Consider the following 18,686-nt stretch of genomic DNA (forward strand, 5'->3'; position numbering starts at 1 on the left):
CTTTCCTATACACTAACAATGAACCAACAGAAAGAGAAATCAGGAAAACAACTCCATTCACAATTGCATCAAAAAAAATTAAATACCTAGGAATAAACCTAACCAAAGAAGTGAAAGACTTATACTCTGAAAACTACAAGTCATTCTTAAGAGAAATTAAAGGGGACACTAACAGATGGAAACTCATCCCCTGCTCGTGGCTAGGAAGAATTAATATCGTCAAAATGGCCATCCTGCCCAAAGCAATATACAGATTTGATGCAATCCCTATGAAACTACCAGCATCATTCTTCAATGAACTACAACAAATGAAACAAAAATTCGGGGTCTTTGGAAACACCAAAGACCCCGAATAGCCAAAGCAATCCTGAGAAAGAAGAATAAAGTAGGGGGTATCTCACTCCCCAACTTCAAGCTCTACTATAAAGCCATAGTAATCAAGACAATTTGGTACTGGCACAAGAACAGAGCCACAGACCAATGGAACAGACTAGAGAATCCAGACATTAACCCAGACTTATATGGTCAATTAATATTTGATAAAGGAGCCATGGACATACAATGGCAAAATGACAGTCCCTTCAACAGAGGGTGCTGGCAAAACTGGACAGCTACATGTAGGAGAATGAAACTGGACCATTGTCTAATCCCACATACAAAAGCAAACTCAAAATGGATCAAAGACCTGAATGTAAGTCATGAAACCATTAAACTCTTGGAAGAAAACATAGGCAAAAACCTCTTAGACATAAACATGAGTGACCTCTTCTTGAACATATCTCCCCGGGCAAGGAAAACAACAGCAAAAATGAACAAGTGGGACTATATGAAGCTGAAAAGCTTCTGTACAGCAAAAGACACCATCAATAGAACAAAAAGGAACCCTACAGTATGGGAAAATATATTTGAAAATGACACATCCGATAAAGGCTTGACGTCCAGAATATATAAAGAGCTCACACGCCTCAACAAACAAAAATCAAATAACCCAATTAAAAAATGGGCAGAGGAACTGAACAGACGGTTCTCCAAAAAAGAAATACAGATGGCCAACAGACACATGAAAAGATGCTCCACATCGCTAATAATCACAGAAATGCAAATTAAAACCACAATGAGGTATCACCTCACACCAGTAAGGATGGCTGCCATCCAAAAGACAGAGAACAACAAATGTTGGCAAGGCTGTGGAGAAAGGGGAACCCTCCTACACTGCTGGTGGGAATGTAAATTAGTTCAACCATTGTGGAAAGCAGTATGGAGATACATCAAAATGCTCAAAACAGACTTACCATTTGACCCAGGAATTCCACTCCTAGGAATTTACCCTAAGAATGCAGCAATCAAGTTTGACAAAGACAGATGCACCCCTATGTTTATCGCAGCACTATTTACAATAGCCAAGAATTGGAAGCAACCTAAATGTCCATCGATAGATGAATGGATAAAGAAGATGTGGTACATATACACAATGGAATACTACTCAGCCGTAAGAAAAGGGAAAATCCTACCATTTGCAGCAACATGTATGGAGCTGGAGAGTATTATGCTCAGTGAAATAAGTCAAGCGGAGAAAGAGAAATACCAAATGATTTCACTCATCTGTGGAGTATAAGAACAAAGGAAAAACTGAAGGAACAAAACAGCAGCAGAATCACAGAACTCAAGAATGGACTAACAGGTACCAAAGGGAAAGGGACTGGGAGGATGGGTGGGTAGGGAGGGATGGGGCGGGAAGAAGAAGGGGGGTATTAAGATTAGCATGCATGGGGGGGTGTGGAAAGGGGAGGGCTGTACAACACAGAGAAGACAAGTAGTGATTCTACAACATTTTGCTATGCCCTGACTGTAAAGGGGTTTATAGGGGGGACCTGGTATAGGGGAGAGCCTAGTAAACATAATATTCGTAATATAAGTGTAGATTAATGATAACAAAAAAAAAAAAAAAACAGTTCCTGTCTGGTGACTTCCAATGAGTTCTACACAATGGTATAAAGGGCATATAAAAGTGTAGGCAAAGGGTCTGTTTGTGTTTATACAGAGGATCAAAGGCTAATTGGACTACCCCGAAAATCAATTAAGATATGATATTAAAAAGAACCTCCAACATCAGCACTCTCTGGAAGACTCATGCCAGAAGATGATCATCAAAAAACCCCAACAACGATCCACGCACTGCTACAGCTGTAGATGCACTCATCCCACCAGTTCCTGGACTTGCCATGGGAATGAAGAAGGAGATATCTAAGCTGGCCTGTGCATACAGTAAAACAACAAATTTGACTGGATCTATACTGTTGGAACTCAACCAAGAATTAGGAGAAGTGCAAATTGTAGCACTCCAAAATCTTACAACTACAGACTATTTACTGTTAAAAGATCATATGGGATGTGAACAGTCCCTAGGAATGGGTTGTTTTAATTTGTCTGATTTCTCTCAGACTATTCAAGTTCAGTTGGACAATATCCACCATATCATAGATAAGTTTTCACAATTGCCTAAGGTGCCTAACTGGTTTCCTTGGTTTCACTGGAGACGGCCGGTAATTATAGGTCTGCTTTGGTTACATAACTGTACTCCTATTATTTTAATGTGTGTGCACAATTTAATTAGTAGTTTAAAACCTATACATGCTGAAGTTACTCTACAAGAAGATACGTCAAAGAAATAATCAATCTTCTCATGTTTTCTTCCACCTGCTACTTCTATAGCTTTTCTTCTTCCTTCCTAATTACAACCCTTAAATAGAATTCATGCCTCATATCGAATTTACCAAGGAGCATAATTCTTCCAAGTGGTAAAGATACCTCAAGACAAATGCTGGGCATGGAAGCCACAGGGCATAAATATGCAAAGAAGTAGAAAGCTAACCTTTTCAAACAATAAGGCTTCTCTCTCACTTACCAACTTTACATTTCCCTGTATGGTCCCGGAAGATGACTGGTTAGCCAGAGACGGGTAAGATTCCTCAAGGGAGGAACAACCTAAGACAGGCACAGTCACAGGGGGGCCATCAGGTGAGAAATTGGGGATCAACAGAGGTGAGACTTAGAACCTCACCCCCCCTGTTCTGAGAGAAATCTTCTGCATCCGTGGATGTTTTATTGCCCTTGTCTAGCTTGGATTAACACATAGTCTACAGGCACACACCTGATCATCTACATTTGCTCTCTTACAACACTAAACTATGTTTTCTACCTTTATCTTGCATCTACCTACCACTTCTGCATTTTGTTAAAAATAATAATAATAAAGAGAGAAATGTGGTATCCACATATAAATCAAGTATAAAAATCAAATGAATATTCATATTTAAACTGACTGTTTATAGTTCATAATGCATGAGCAAAACCGAAGGTTTCTGTGATGTCTGCCCTTGTACTGTTCACCATGTAAGAACTTATTCACTATGTAAGAATTTGTTCTCCATGTAAGAACTTGTTCGCTATGCTTTAGAAGATTGGAGACTGATCAAAATTAGGCTTGGGGTGGATTAATGATTGTGCATTGAGCATTGACTCCCCTATGCAGAATTTTATTGTTGTTAACAACCATTTGATCAATAAATATGAGACATGCCATCTCAAAAATAGAAAAAGAAGTACAGACTTCCAATTGTAAAATAAATAAGTAACCGGGATGTAATGTGTAGCATAATGAATATAGTCAAAATATTGTAACAACTTGGTATGGTGATAGCTGGTAGCTAGAATTGTCATGTATGTAAATGTTGAATCACTGTGTTGTACACCTGAAACTAATGTAATACTGTGTGTCAACTACCCTTCAAAAAAAATAAAAAATAAAAATAAATTAAAAAATTAAAAATATTTAAAAAAAGCAAGCCCCATCTGTATGCTGCTTACAAGAGACTCACCTCAAATGCAAAGACATACACAGACTAAAAGTAAATGAATGAAAGATATTTCATGCAAACAATAGGGACAAAAAAGCAGGTGTTGCAGTACTAGTATCAGAGAAAATAGACTTCAAAACAAAGAAAGTAACAAGAGATAAAGAAGGACATTACATAATGGTAAAGGGGGCAGTCCAACAAGAGGATATAACCATTATAAATATCTATGTACCCAACACAGGAGCACCGACACATCTGAAACACATACTAACAGAACTAAAGGAGGAAATAGAATGCAATGCATTCATTTTAGGAGACTTCAACACATCACTCACTGCAAAGGACAGATCAAACAGACAGAAAACAAGAAAGGACACAGAGGCACTGAACAATGTATTAGAACAGATGGACCTAACAGACATCTACAGAACTCTACACCCAAAAGCAGCAGGATACACATTCTTCTCATGTGCACATGGAACATTTTCCAAAATAGACCCATACTAGGCCATAAAAAGAGCCTCAGTAAATTCAGGATGGAAATTGTACCAATCCGCTTCTCAGACCACAAAAGTATGAAAGTAGAAATAAACTATGCAAAGAAAATGAAAACACCAACAAACACATGGAGGCTTAACAACATGCTCCTAAACAATCAATGCATTAATGACCAAATTATAAGAGATCAAACAATATATAAGAACAAATGAAAAGAATAGCATAACATCCCAACATCTGTGGGACGCAGTGAAGACAGTTCTAAAGGAATGTATATAGCATTCTAGGCCTATTTAAAGAAGGAAGAACAATCTCAAATAAATAGTGTAAAGTCACAGTTATTGAAATTGGAAAAAGAAGAGCAAATGAGGACCAAAGTCAGCAGAAGGAGGGACACAATAAAGATCAGAGAAAATATAAATAACATTGAGAAGAATAAAACCACAGAAAAAATAATTGAAACCAAGAGCTGATCCTTTGGGAAAAAAAATGAAATAGATAAAATCCTAAGCAGAATTATTAACACAAGAAGAGAATCAACACACATAAACAAAATCAGAAATGAGAATGGAAAAATCCTGAAGGACCCCACAGAAATACAAAGAATTATTAGAGAATACTATGAAAATCTATACACTAAAAAGCTGGATAATCTAGAAGAAATGGACAACTTCCTAAAAAAATATAACCTTCCAAGACAGACCAAGGAAGAAACAGAAAATCTAAACAGACCAATTACAAGCAAAGAAATTAAAGTGGTAATCAAAAAACTACCCAAGAACAAAACCTCTGGGCCAGATGGATTCACCATTGAATTTCATCAGACATATAGAACAGACATAATACCCAATCTCCTAAAAGTTTTCCAAAAAATAGAAGAGGAGGGAATACCTCCAAACTCATTTCTATGAAGCCAGCATCACTCTAATACCAAATCCAGGCAAAGGCACCACAAAAAAAGAAAATTACAGACCAGTATCCCTGATGTATATGCAAAAATACTCAACAAAATATTAGCAAACCGAATTCAAAAATATATCAAGAGGATCATACACCATGATCAAGTGGGATTCATCTCAGGGATGCAAGGATGGTACAACATTCAAAAATCCATCAACATCATCCACCACATCAACAAAAAGAGGGACAAAAATCACATGATCATCTCCATAGATGGTGAAAAAGCATTTGACAAAATTCAACATTCATTCATGATAAAAACTCTCAACAAAATGGGTACACAGGGCAAGTACCTTAACATAATAAGGGCCATATATATGGCAAACCCACAGCCAATATCATACTTAACAGCGAGAAGCTGAAAGCTTTACACCTAAGATCGGGAAAAAGACAGGGATGCCCACTCTCCCCACTGTTATTCAACATAGTTCTAGAGTTCCTAGCCACGGCAATCAGACAAAACAAAGAAATACAAGGCATCCAGAAGTCAAGCTGTCACTATTTGCAGATGACATGATATTGTACATAAAAAACCCTAAAGACTCCATTCCAAAACCACTAGAACTAATATCTGAATTCAGCAAAGTTGAAGGATACAAAATTAATACACAGAAATGTGTTGCTTTCCTATACACTAACGATGAACTAGCAGAAAAAGCAATCAGAAAAATAATTCTATTTACAATTGCATCAAAAAGAATAAAATACCTAGGAATAAACCTAACCGAGGAAGTGAAAGACCTATACCCTGAAACTACAAGACACTCTTATGAGAAATTAAAGAGGACACTAACAAATGGAAATTGATCCCATGCTCTTGGCTAGGAAGGATAAATATTGTCAAAATGGCCATCCTGCCCAAAGCAATCTACGGATTCAATGCAATGCCTATCAAAATACCAATAGCACTCTTCAATGAACTGGAACAAATAGTTTTAAAATTAATATGGAACCACAAAAGACCCTGAATAGCAAAGCAATCCTGAGAAGGAAGAGTAAAGCAGGGGTTATCTTGCTTGCCAACTTCAAGCTCTACTACAAAGCCACAGTAATCAAGACAATTTGGTACTGGCACAAGAATCAACCCACAGACCAGTGGAACAGTATAGAGTCCAGATATTAAGCCCATATACGGTCAATTAATATATGATAAAAGAGCTATGGACATACAATGGGGAAATGACAGCCTCTTCAACAGTTGGTGTTGGCAAAACTGGACAGCTACATGTAAGAGAATGAAACTGGATCATTGTCTAACCCTGTACACAAAAGTAAATTCAAAATGGATCAAAGACCTGAATGTAAGCCATGAAACCATGAAACTCTTAGAAAAAAACATAGGCAAAAACCTCTTGGACATAAACATGAGCAACTTCTTCATGAACATATCTCCCTGGGCAAGGGAAACAAAAGCAAAAATGAACAAGTGGGACTACATCAAACTGAAAAGCTTCTTTCTGTATAGCAAAGGCTCTTCCTAGCCAAGAGCACGGGATGAATTTACATTTTTTAGTGTCCTCTTTAATTCCTCTTAAATCCTACAGTGTGGGAGAATATATTCATAAATGACAGGTCCGATAAAAGGTTGACATCCAAAATATATAGAGTTCATGCACCTCAACAAACAAAAAGCAAATAATCCAATCAAAACATGGTCAGAGGAACTGAACAGATAGTTCTCCAAAGAAGAAATCAGATGGCCAACAGACACATGAAAAGATGCTCCACATCGCTAGTCATCAGAGAAATGCAAATTAAAACCACAATGAGATATCACCTCACACCAGTAAGGACCACCACCATCCAAAAGACAAACAACAACAAATGTTGGAGAGGTTGTGGAGAAAGGGGAACCCTCCTACATTGCTGGTGGGAATGTAAACTAGTTCAACCATTGTGGAAAGCAGTATGGAGGTACCTCAAAAAACTCAAAATAGACATACCATTTGACGCAGGAATTCCACTTCTAGGAATTTACCCCAAGAATGCAGCAGCCCAGTTTGAAAAAGATAGATGCACCCTTATGTTTATTGCAGTACTATTTGCAATAGCCAAGAAATGGAAGCAACCTCATTGTCCATCAGTAGATGAATGGATAAAGAAGATGTGGTACATATACACAATGGAATATTATTCAGCCATAAGAAGAAAACAAATCCTGCCATTTGCAACAACATGGATGGAGCTAGAGGGTATTATGCTCAGTGAAATAAGCCAGGCAGATAAAGACAAGTACCAAATGGTTTCACTCATATGTGGAATATAAGAACAAAGCAAAAACTGAAAGAGCAAAACAGCAGCAGACTCACAGAACCCAAGAATGGACTAACAGTTACCAAAGGGAAAGGGGCCAGGGAGGATGGGTGGGATGGGAGGGATAAGGAGGGGGGTGAAAGAAAGGGGGCATTATGATTAGCATGCATAATGTGAGGGTGGGGGCACGGGGAGGCCTGTACAACACAGAGAATACAAGTAGTGATTCTACAGCATCTTACTATACTGCTGGGCAGTGACTGCAATGGGGTATGTGGGGGGAACTTGGTGATGGGGGAGAGTCTAATAAACATAATGTTCCTCATGTAATTATAGATTAATGATACCAAAAAAAAAAAAAAGTCTCCCCTGTCTTCACAGTACCTCCTCTAGTATTTCCAGCCTATGTGCCTCAGAGGTTATGTCGTTTATACACACACACAAAACATACCCTTCCTTCCTCTCCACTACCAGTTCATAGCCTGCCATCCTGCTAGTGTCCCCAGCACCACCCCCCTGCTCCACAAAGCCTTCCTTGACTGTACCAGAGCCCAGGAAGCTCTCATTTCTCTGAACACAAAATTCAGCATCATCTGCTCTGTTCATCTGATTTGCCTCAAAAATCAATTTCTCTGATAACGAGTAAATATGAACTATGGTCTGTTTATTGTTTCCTACAGCTTGCCTCTCAACCTGTTTTATAAACATGTAACATCCCTAAGCTAAAGAGATTTTAACTGCAGTTACTACAGTGCTTAAAACCACTGCTTTCTCTTTGTTTCTATGTATATATTATTATGACAAATGGGAAGGGTAAACAATTTAAGATAGTAACACTGATTTCCTAAGCTCCAAATGAAAAGCTTACAAATACATTTTACATAGATAAAGATAATTAACCTAAGAAAAACTGACAGTTACTATTTAGAAATAATTTTAGCTTAGTACCATCTTTGTCTAATAGTTATTTTAAATTACCATATGATACAAAGTAAGTCAGTCTGTACCTTGAGATATAAAAATAAATGAGATATTTAAAAAATGATGCTTTAATATTAATTAATTAATCAAATGTGAAGGTTTTGATAGCCTTTACACTATAATCCACAGAATATAAAATCCTTTGGAGACCTCTTGTGGTCAAAATTAAGAATACAAAAAAAAATACTAGAATGTATATTCTGTAATTCCAAGCCATTCTTCTGCCTTTTCTCACACAGCTTTATGGCTTCCTCAGTATTAATACAATATCAATCAGTGACAACAAAAACTTCTACTTTTACCTCAAGTTTACAGCAGAAAAAGGGGATTCTAAGTCTGAGGCTTAGATTGGCAGACAAGAATCTTACCAATCACTGTTTAAAACAGACAAGAAGATACCACCAAAAACAAAAGAACTTTTCTCCCTGAAAATTCAATGCTACACTGTTTACTGGCAGTAAATATGGAACAGAATTTTGGCAAGCTACGGTGTTCATACCTAATTGAAAACATTCCCTATCCCCACTGCTGGGTTTTGTTTTTTGTTTTGCTTGCCTTTTTCCTTCATTAGGCTATGATTTGTATGTTAGGTTGACAAAGGCTAAATTCTGTGGATATTAAAATGGACCCACAAGCATTCAAGGGCAAATTAAGGTAAGACCATACAGTAAAGCGAAATAAAGGAAAAGTGAACTAAAAGCTGAATCCTAAAAATTAAATTTTAAAGAAAAATAAGCTGAGTAAAGTAGAATATAGATGATTACTGAAGTATTTTCAGAATGGGGGAGATCCTGCTAAGTATAAAAATAATGGAATGCTGCCATATGGCTTAATTACTCCAGACAGTTTACTAAAACACATAGAAATAGTGAATTAAAATACAATACAAAATGTGTCTTAAAAAGAGTCAAAAAAAAGGAAGGAAACCCCCAAAGGCCATGAACACTATAAGGAGCAGCTGTAGGTAGGAGCTGACACAATAAAGGTTATGCCCAGGGGTAGAATAAGAAAGTCCAACATAGTTTTGATTGGAGTTCCAGAGAGAAGAAGGGAGAGGCAATATTAAAAGAGATACTGGTAGGAATAATAGTAAGAGCAATGGATTCCATCTATAGAGAGTTTTCTATGCCAGCCACTATTTCACTTTACCTATCTTGATTTATTTAATCCTCATAACAATCTTATGAGGTAAGCACTCTTATTATACCTATTTTAACAAAAAGGAAACTGAAAGAATATAGTTGAGTAAAATTCACCCAACATCACTAAGGGGGAGAGCCAATTTTCCAACCTAAAACCTGTCACAAGAGCCACGTTGTTTGACCACTTGACTTTTGAATTTCCATTATTCCATTCTGTCCAAGATACAGATCAGCTTTAGGAACTCCACAGAAATGTGAATTAACTTATGATTTTGCTTAGTCCAATATGCAAATCAAATAAAAATTACATGTGGTCAGTAAATATAGGAAAAATTACATCATCTCAATGCTAAGCAGAGAAATACAAATTAAAGCAAGGCAAAGGCAGTCGCAAATTTGGAAAAGCACACATATGACAAACTACCGTAGGTATGCCAAATGGCTTTTGAATCTCATCTGTTGAATAAACATTAGGAATATCACCAGGCAATGCCGCTCCCAGCCAAAAACTTCAGTTTTGGCAATGTCGTTGTGGAACGTTTTGATATTTTATTGATTTTTGCCTTCATTGTTTTATAAAACTAAGTGGATATCAGAAAAATGAAAGTGTTGATTCAACTGTTCGATTTTAGTCTCAACTATACCTGAGTTAATTTAGTTATAAAGAAAAATGAACAAAACCAAAGACATGAAATACTGTATATCTAGTTTTATAAGACTGTCTTTAAAAAAATGTTTAGAGATTTTATTAAGTTTGTTTAGTTCTTCAAGAACAGCACACTTATAAGTCTACTGTCTGACTTAATTATTCAAGTTTTCATTGTCAGAAGGGATTAAGTATAAAACAAGGGAACTTGATGCAAAAATTTTAATCCATCCAATTGGCAGAGATTACTTAAATGATTACCCCCAATATCAGCAAGGATTCAAACAATCCTCCTATACTAGAGTATAGGTATATGATGGAAGTATGCATTGATATGATAAATCTAGCAAGTAATGAAGAGCTTTATAAATGTTTATACCCTCAACCCAATAATTTCACTTTTAGGAATTTAGCTTAAAGAAATAATCAGAAATACACACAAATATTTCTATGCATGTATATTCATCAGAGTAATATTTATACTAATGAAAAACTGAATGCAACATAACAAAAAGGGAATGGATATATTATTCATTTATATGACTGAATGTTATGTAGTCATTTTGTTTTCATGAAACCCACTGAAATAATCAGCAGATGAAATGATGTTCTCTAGGATTTGCTTCAAAGAAATAATCCAAGGAGGGAGGGAGTTGGGGCATGAATGAAATGCGACTGGGTAAGTTGAGAAATCTGAAGCTGGTTAATGGATTCATGGGAGTTCACTACACTACTATGTATAATTTTGTGTTATGTTTGACATTTTCCATAATAAAGTAAAAAAATGTATGGGGAACTTTAAATAAAATAAAAAAAGGATACAAACCTGATTTTGCCTCGGGAATTCAAGTTCAAAAACAAAAAAGGAGATACACATACATGGAAATAATAAACCAAAATGTTTAACAGTAATTATCTCTGGGTTATAGGATTTGACTTAATATTTTTCTTTTTTTTGTAACTCTCAATTTTTCCTAAATGAACATGGATTAGTGTTACAATATAAACAAGGAATAATGTTATAATCAGAAAAATATATTAGGAAAGTTACTTTGAAAGAAGTTCAATTCAAATGGAAAAAAAATACTCATCACTCTAAGAACAAAGAAATACATGGAACTTCATCAATTAGTTTGATTTTCCAACTGATTTGTCAACCTACTAAATGAAAATCTTTATGGGCTCCCCTGAATGAAGTCCAAATTCCTCCATATGTAAAGTCCTTTCGCTCCAGTCCCAACTCACCTTTCCAGTCCCTTCTACCACTACACTCCTCGAGAATAGAACCTTCCCAGCTAGGCAACTTCATATTTGTCCTGTACTACATCATGCTTTGTGAATGCAGTTAGAGATGTACACATCTGCCTCTCCTGGGGGATTATAAACTCCACCAGACATAGACCACAGCCACATCTTCTTCCTCCATATGCCATGGTGCCTAGCACACTGCCTCATAAGTAAGAAGTATGGCCTAACAGCTTATAAACAGAACTTCTGGACAGAGCCACAAATCAAAACTTGCAGCAAGACAGGCATTTTCAAAATTACATAAACTGTCTAAGAAAGGAACTGTAAATTATCTCAAATTGAAAATTAACTATCAAATAATGTCATAAAACCCCTTTAAAAAGACCAACTTCTAAAGTCCTACATTAAAATGTTGTTATGGGTAATTTCCTTTTTCTTTTTTGGAATTTCCACTACTATTATAGAAATAACTTTGTAAGTAAAACTTTTTTAGCAACTTTAATTAGGACCAGCTTTGGAATTAAACCCAAGTTTCAGAATCCACGACTGCCCAGGGTGTGCCCACTTACCTCCCCGCTGTGGCTCTGCGGATGAGCAGCTCTGTTCGCTCAGACAAGTGCGAGGGCAGCAGGAGCTCCACGGGCTGCAGGCACCACATCCAGGTCTCCAGCTCCGTCCGGGAAGCAGAGTCCCAGAAACTGTCAAACACAACCTCACCTGTGGCAGGCTGCACTCCCTGAAAACAAATAAAATATAATGTCACACACAATATATTTTTTCCCAGTTAGGCTATGACATGGCATAAACAAACACGCAAGGTACTCCATTTCTAAAGTTTTTGAAAGCCTGTCTGCTTTCCAAGACTCTTACATAAGAAGTCAGATCACCAATATCTGAACTATGCTAGATGGGGCTTTAGAGAGACACTCTTAAGTCCTGAATCTAATACACATGATGGAGTGACTGTGACAAATCACCACGCCCCACTGCAGTTCCTCCTCTACAAGAATAAATCAGTCTACTTTCCATACAGGGCCTTTGTAAGGGTCAAATCAGAAAATAAACATGAATGCTTTGTAAACTATAAAGCATTGAACAAATAGTTGCCATCATAAAAGTAATGAGTGAGATGTTCCTAGTAACCTGGCCACCAGAATAGCAGTAAATTATCATTTCATTATATAAAATTAATAAATAGAAAGTATAATTTTGGCAAAAAATTCAAATACAACAAACTCTGAATGAACCCCAAGTAAACAGTCTATCCAGGGAAATAACCATGAAAACTAAAAGCCACCCTGTCCCCTCAAGCCAGTAATAGCAAAGATAAATTGGAAAAGAGTGTGGTTTGGAAGTGGTGAAAATTTACCCAAGGTTGTAGGGCGATAAAGTGGTGGAGCCAAGATTTTTATGTAGTCTGACTCCACAGGCCACACTCTTATCCACTAACGATGCTTAAAAAATGCACGGGGCCAGTTACAGACCATGTTAGCTAACAGGAGGAAAAACAGCCAATCTCTACACTAGTATGTTGCTGATGAAAGCCAACTGACACAGCCTTTTCAGCAAACAGCCTAGCGTCTTCTAGAAAGTTAGAAACATCCATACCCTGTAACTCAGTAATTCCCCCCGCTAGGTATACACTTTTGAGAAACTCAGGTATGTATATACCTGAAGATATGTACAAAAAGGTTTATAGCAGCATTCTTTATATAACCAAAAACTGGTAAGAACTCACATATACATCAACAGAAGAATGAACAAACTGTAGATCAAAAAATGAAATACAACATAGCAACAACATGACAGAACTGCTATAGTAACACATGTAAACACACCTTGTAAACAAACAGTAGTTTGTAAACAAAAGCACCAAGACCCAAAAGGATATATACAACATGTTTACATTTGTACCTAGCTTAAGGTGATAAAACTGGAGCTAAAAGCAAGGAAACTTATTATCATAAAAGTCTGGATTACATTAACTCTGCAGTTAAGGGGCCCTTTAGAGGCAGTGTTACATTTCCTGGTCTAGGTGCTTATCTCACTGCAATTATACAGTAATTATGCATTCTGTTTTATGAATTTTTTTCTCTTGAATATTTTACAATTTTTTTTAATCCCTCATTTTTGGTGAAAAGAATTTACTTAATTATAGCCCAGAGGCCTTTTCTAGTGCCCAGACAGCTGGACTCCAAGTACATTAGTATATATACATACATTTACCTCCCAACCTACACTAAACATTTACAAAAGCTATTTACAAAAGTTCAGGTAACAAATGTATTATCCACAGAAATCCCTCTTTGCTTTTTTAAATCAAAGAAATGGTCTATATTATAATATTGACAGCATCTATTACTTCTGTGTGTGACACTGAGGAAGCAAAAGCCAGACTGCATAAAGCTGCACATTGCCCAAACTAAAAGTAAAGGGCCTGGTCACAGCAGTACCACAATAGCAAAGCCTTTGGTTTTAGACTACAGTACCTAACAGATGACTCCTAGGTAGTGACTGGGGAACATGCAACACCATACAACAGAAAAAAAAACAACAAAAACAGTATGGAGAGGAAAGGAAGAAAAGATCCACTTTAGCCACATTGAGTCTGAGAAGTCAGGGCAAATCCTGAGTTCCTTGACCAACAAAGAGTTGGAGCCTGAAGCTCAGGATAAAGGTGCAACTTGGACCCAGAGGTCCGGATGTCATCAGGCCAAAAGTGGATGTTTAGGTCAAGGACAGGTCCAAGAAAACACCTGAGAGGCAAACTATCATTTCTCATTTTTTTCACATCCCAGTTCACACACTAGAGTTAATGTTGGCAGTACGACAAGGGTATTTCTAAAAGCACTAAGCAAGAGTTGTATACTATCAACTCTGTTCTTTAGACTGAGTTTCAGGTAAATAAAAAATAGCACATTACATAAGTTGAAACTTAAAAAAAATAGCCTTACTATATGTGAATAGATCCAACTATCTGTGGCTAGATAAAAGGTACTTCTCAAGGATAAAAAAATCATTTAGAGCCACCCAACAGTAATGCTAACTCCCTGAGAGAATAACATTGGTTAAGCAAATGTCAAGTTAGCACAAGATTATGAAGCCAGAATAAGGTATTAAAAGGTACTCTGGAAACATTTGGATTGTAAGAATTTTTGTTGATATTGCAGCTGATTGTAAAATTTAGAAAAAAGAGAATTAGTTATTATTTAAGCAAGGAGTTTTACTTTAGCTCAACCTACAATGGAACAAGGGAATCTAATAGTTCTAAAGGGCCCTATAAAGTATAAGATTGAGTAGAGTCCAGGAAGATCTGTAAATGGGCAAATTTATTCACAGACTGCCAGAAGGAAAAATCAATAATAATTTGATTCACAAATATTTATCTGGAAGACTGATTGAAACTATTCCTAATATTAACTAAATATGGAGTTTTGTATTAGCCAACTATCCTTTCCTCTAAATCTATATACAACAGTCCCATAATCATTTGTGTTTAATTTCAAATCCCTAGAGGAAATCTATGAAACCCTTTGCTACCCACATGTGTGTTTGTTTAATATTCTGCTATCTGTATACTGTGTACATCCATGCTTATCACTATGTCTATATTCAACCTTAAGCTCCTAGAATACGAGGACAGAAACTATCTGGATCTCTCTGCAGCAGAGTGCCAAGTAGTCATAGGAGAATGATATAACATAAAAAATTATGAAAATAAATGTTTTTCTAGTACAATTACTTGGGGACACCTCATCAGATATCCTCATTATAAACCATACAACACTGCTCATATTTAGAGATACCATTTAAAGAACATCCACCATTCATTCTTCACCTACAAAGTACTTACCACGATTCCAATGAAAATGTTCCCCTTTTTTTTGCCCTTAACATTTTCCTCATTTTCACAGATACACAGGAGATAGCTGGTAGAAGTATCAGTCATTATCTCATCAACATTTACAGCGTCATCCAACTTGACTAAAGGATTCACATGTAGTAATTATTAAAGAAAAATATATTCTACATTCCCATTAATATTAACTGTTATCTCCTTTAAAGTAATGGTTCATTTTCCCAGGCATTTTTGCTCTGTGCAAAAATCTTCCATGCAGCGTTCAGTCTTCTGAATTACTCTTAGTCATAGTCACATGCCTTTTCTTCCCTAAGATACATGACTCGGATGATCTTCTCATTTCCAAAGGGCCTAGGAGAATACACCTTGCAAAGGTCCAAATATTAACCTACTTCTGTACTTGGATGATGCTGAGACTTGAACCCTTAATCCCATAATGTTTAATCCCACAAGTGAAAGCATGAAAGCACTAAAAAATGTAAATTACCTTCCTCCTTAAAACTGTCTAACAGCTCCCATGAATAGCAAGAAAATTTTTTAAAGATATACAAGAATCAAAGAAGAAAACAGAAATGTGTGTGTGTGTGTGTGTGTGTGTGTGTGTAGTGAGTGAGACCATTAACTGAATTTTCAGGGATAAATGCTGATTTTGTACAAAGTCAGTCTGGAAACATCCAACTTGGGCATCTGCAGATAAGAGCTATGGGAGCAACAAAAGAAAAGCAGGGAGGAGTACACTTTGAATGAGAGACTCACGTTCAGGGAAAAGAAACATTAGAATTAACACATCCCTATAGTGGTATAAGTGAAAATTTAAAATAAATAAATAATAATAATTTTTAAAAAGAAATAATTATTTAATCATTACATTATTATTATTTAATAATAATTAAAAGAAATAATTAAAGAAACATTAAAATTACCCCATCCTTACAACATGGAATAACACAGAGCTGTTAATGGTTTGGGGTACATTTTGAGTGATAGCTGTTCTCTACTCATGATATTAGAACAAAATAGTATTTATAATTTGGGTGGAAGCTAAGCAGGTCTATAAATAAGAAGATTCATAATAAACCATACAAAAATAACACTTTCACACAGTATCATTTAAGACCTTACCCCCTACGTTTTTTAATTCTGAGATCTGACCCCATCTCATAGTACACATTTTAAACTGCATCCTTATCTCAATTTATACATAATTATTTGGTTTTTAAAAACTGACAGAATTTTATGACTTTGCTATTAAAATCATTTTGCTTCAAATAATTCATTGAATTTATGAATGAGCATAAATTTTGGGGCAACATTGTGCACACTGAGGATTCCTGCACGATGACAAAGCTTACAAACCATTTTCAAAAGTAACAAAAGTCTTTATGAAGCTAACAATTAACAAAGATGGCCTATTATTATGTTTTATAAGCAGTTAGCTGTGTGCTAACTGTGTGAAAAGAGCTGTCCTTTCACATTTTGAAGTTAATAAGTTATTCTTTAGGTCTCAGTACAATCTGGAGGAGCTTGTAAGTGCTAAGCATCTAACCACTGCCCACGGAGAACACGCGATTTCAATTTAGTTGCTAACCTGCTATCATCTTCTACTGGGCTCTTTTTCTTTACTCTTAAAGTATGATGAATTTTCCTTTTACTGCAGCATCTGAAAAATACTTGTTTCCAGCCATTACCAACCCTTCCCTCTTCAGTAGGTACCAAAAGTCACCTCATCAAAAAGGTACCCATTCAAATAACAGTTTTAAAAAGGTGCTATTTAAAACAAAGCCCTTGTAAGAGTTAAAAGAAAAATTCCTATTCAAAAAGGATATCTTCTCCAATAAGTGTAGATTTCGTATAAAGAGCACTCAGTTTGCGGGAAAAAAGAGAACTTTTGTTGTTCCCAATGGCCTTTAATGCTGCAGTTTCAGTTTGCTTCACGACTCCCACCTTCAACAAAAATAAGAAATACTGAACATCAAACATGATGAAAATTTTTTAAAAACCTATTTCAAGATTTTAAAAGATTTAAAAAATTTTAAATCTGAAACATTTAGAATAAGCAAATTAGTCCACAATGTCCCAATGTAGGGCTTAAGTAAGAAGCACCACAAGGAGATTGCAAGTGGGGATAAATCACTAGGAAACACTCTACTACAATTTTTTTTAATTTACCCTAAAAATCCAATATGTTAGAAACTCATAAAATATGTAATAATTACGACATACTTTCATTTCCTCAAAATGCCAAATCCCAGAACCAATTACAGTCTACCAAAACACGTTTTCACTCTGGAAGAGCCAATCCTTTCCCCACAAATTGAAGCCAAAGCTGACCTTATACCCCTTTGCCACAAGGCGGCGCACGTGAACAAACAGTCTGTGAGTAGGTATGCTTGCTGTCATGAAGTTGTGATCTAAATGGCAATAAATATTAAGTTCCCGGGCTGCAATCTAAAAAAATTTTAAAAGAGAATATTAATAAATTTCTATTTCAAGATTCCCTGTGTGGTGTTTATTCACTTTGTTAAAAATCCATCAAGGTATACACTTAGGATTTGTGCACTTCTCTGTGTCATATAACAATAAAAAGTTTAAAAGACATTCCTTAGATCAAAACCGTACAGTGTTGAGCTTCCCTTGTACAAGGACTATTCAATGCAGAGAGCACAAGACTGTAATTGAGTAAGAATTTGCTACATAGCACATGCAAATAACTGAAAATTAGGAGATAAGAGAATATCTGTAAATTATGAGCCCACTTGGACAGAGGGCATCTGTGAGGAAGTAAGAAGAGAACCCCCTGGTCTGGTTAGCTAATTAATGATGAATGAGGGACAGAACCAGGAATGTGGAACCAGGCAGCACCACCCAACTTCCTGCTTTCCTCTGGAAAGCAGCGTGGCTCAGATATTGCCCACGGGGCCATGGAACTCTCATTCCAACACTCTTGCTCCCATACCCCACCCATCTCTGAAACATTAGTTCATCACTGCAGAGCAGGAAAACATCAGGCTTTCCTGAGGTCTGTGCTGGATTTACCACTTCACTTGAAGAGAGTGGAGAAGAACAGCACTTCCTTGCACCCCTTCAGCTCTAGAAGGCCAACTACATATTTATTCCTGTCCTCAAGAAAGCTACTGACTGTTTCAAAGTCTACTTTCATAACACAGCATAATGCCACCTAAACTAGAGAACACCACTTTCCTACCTTACCTTAGGAACTGGAAGTAAAAAGTTGGCAAAGT

At 36.4% G+C, this 18,686-nt stretch overlaps 1 protein-coding gene across 1 annotated transcript in view; it reads right to left on the reverse strand.

Annotated features, from left to right (window-relative positions):
* Positions 1-18,686, reverse strand: part of MSH3 (mutS homolog 3) — a 212,774-nt gene that overhangs the window by 187,044 nt on the left and 7,044 nt on the right. The window contains 4 exon segments of the mRNA XM_057493875.1: positions 12,155-12,321; positions 15,439-15,582; positions 17,269-17,388; positions 17,776-17,892. Coding sequence (XP_057349858.1) covers positions 12,155-12,321; positions 15,439-15,582; positions 17,269-17,388; positions 17,776-17,892 — 548 coding nt within the window.

The sequence above is a fragment of the Manis pentadactyla genome, chromosome 2 (assembly GCF_030020395.1).
Source record: "Manis pentadactyla isolate mManPen7 chromosome 2, mManPen7.hap1, whole genome shotgun sequence".
Lineage (NCBI taxonomy): Eukaryota > Metazoa > Chordata > Mammalia > Pholidota > Manidae > Manis > Manis pentadactyla.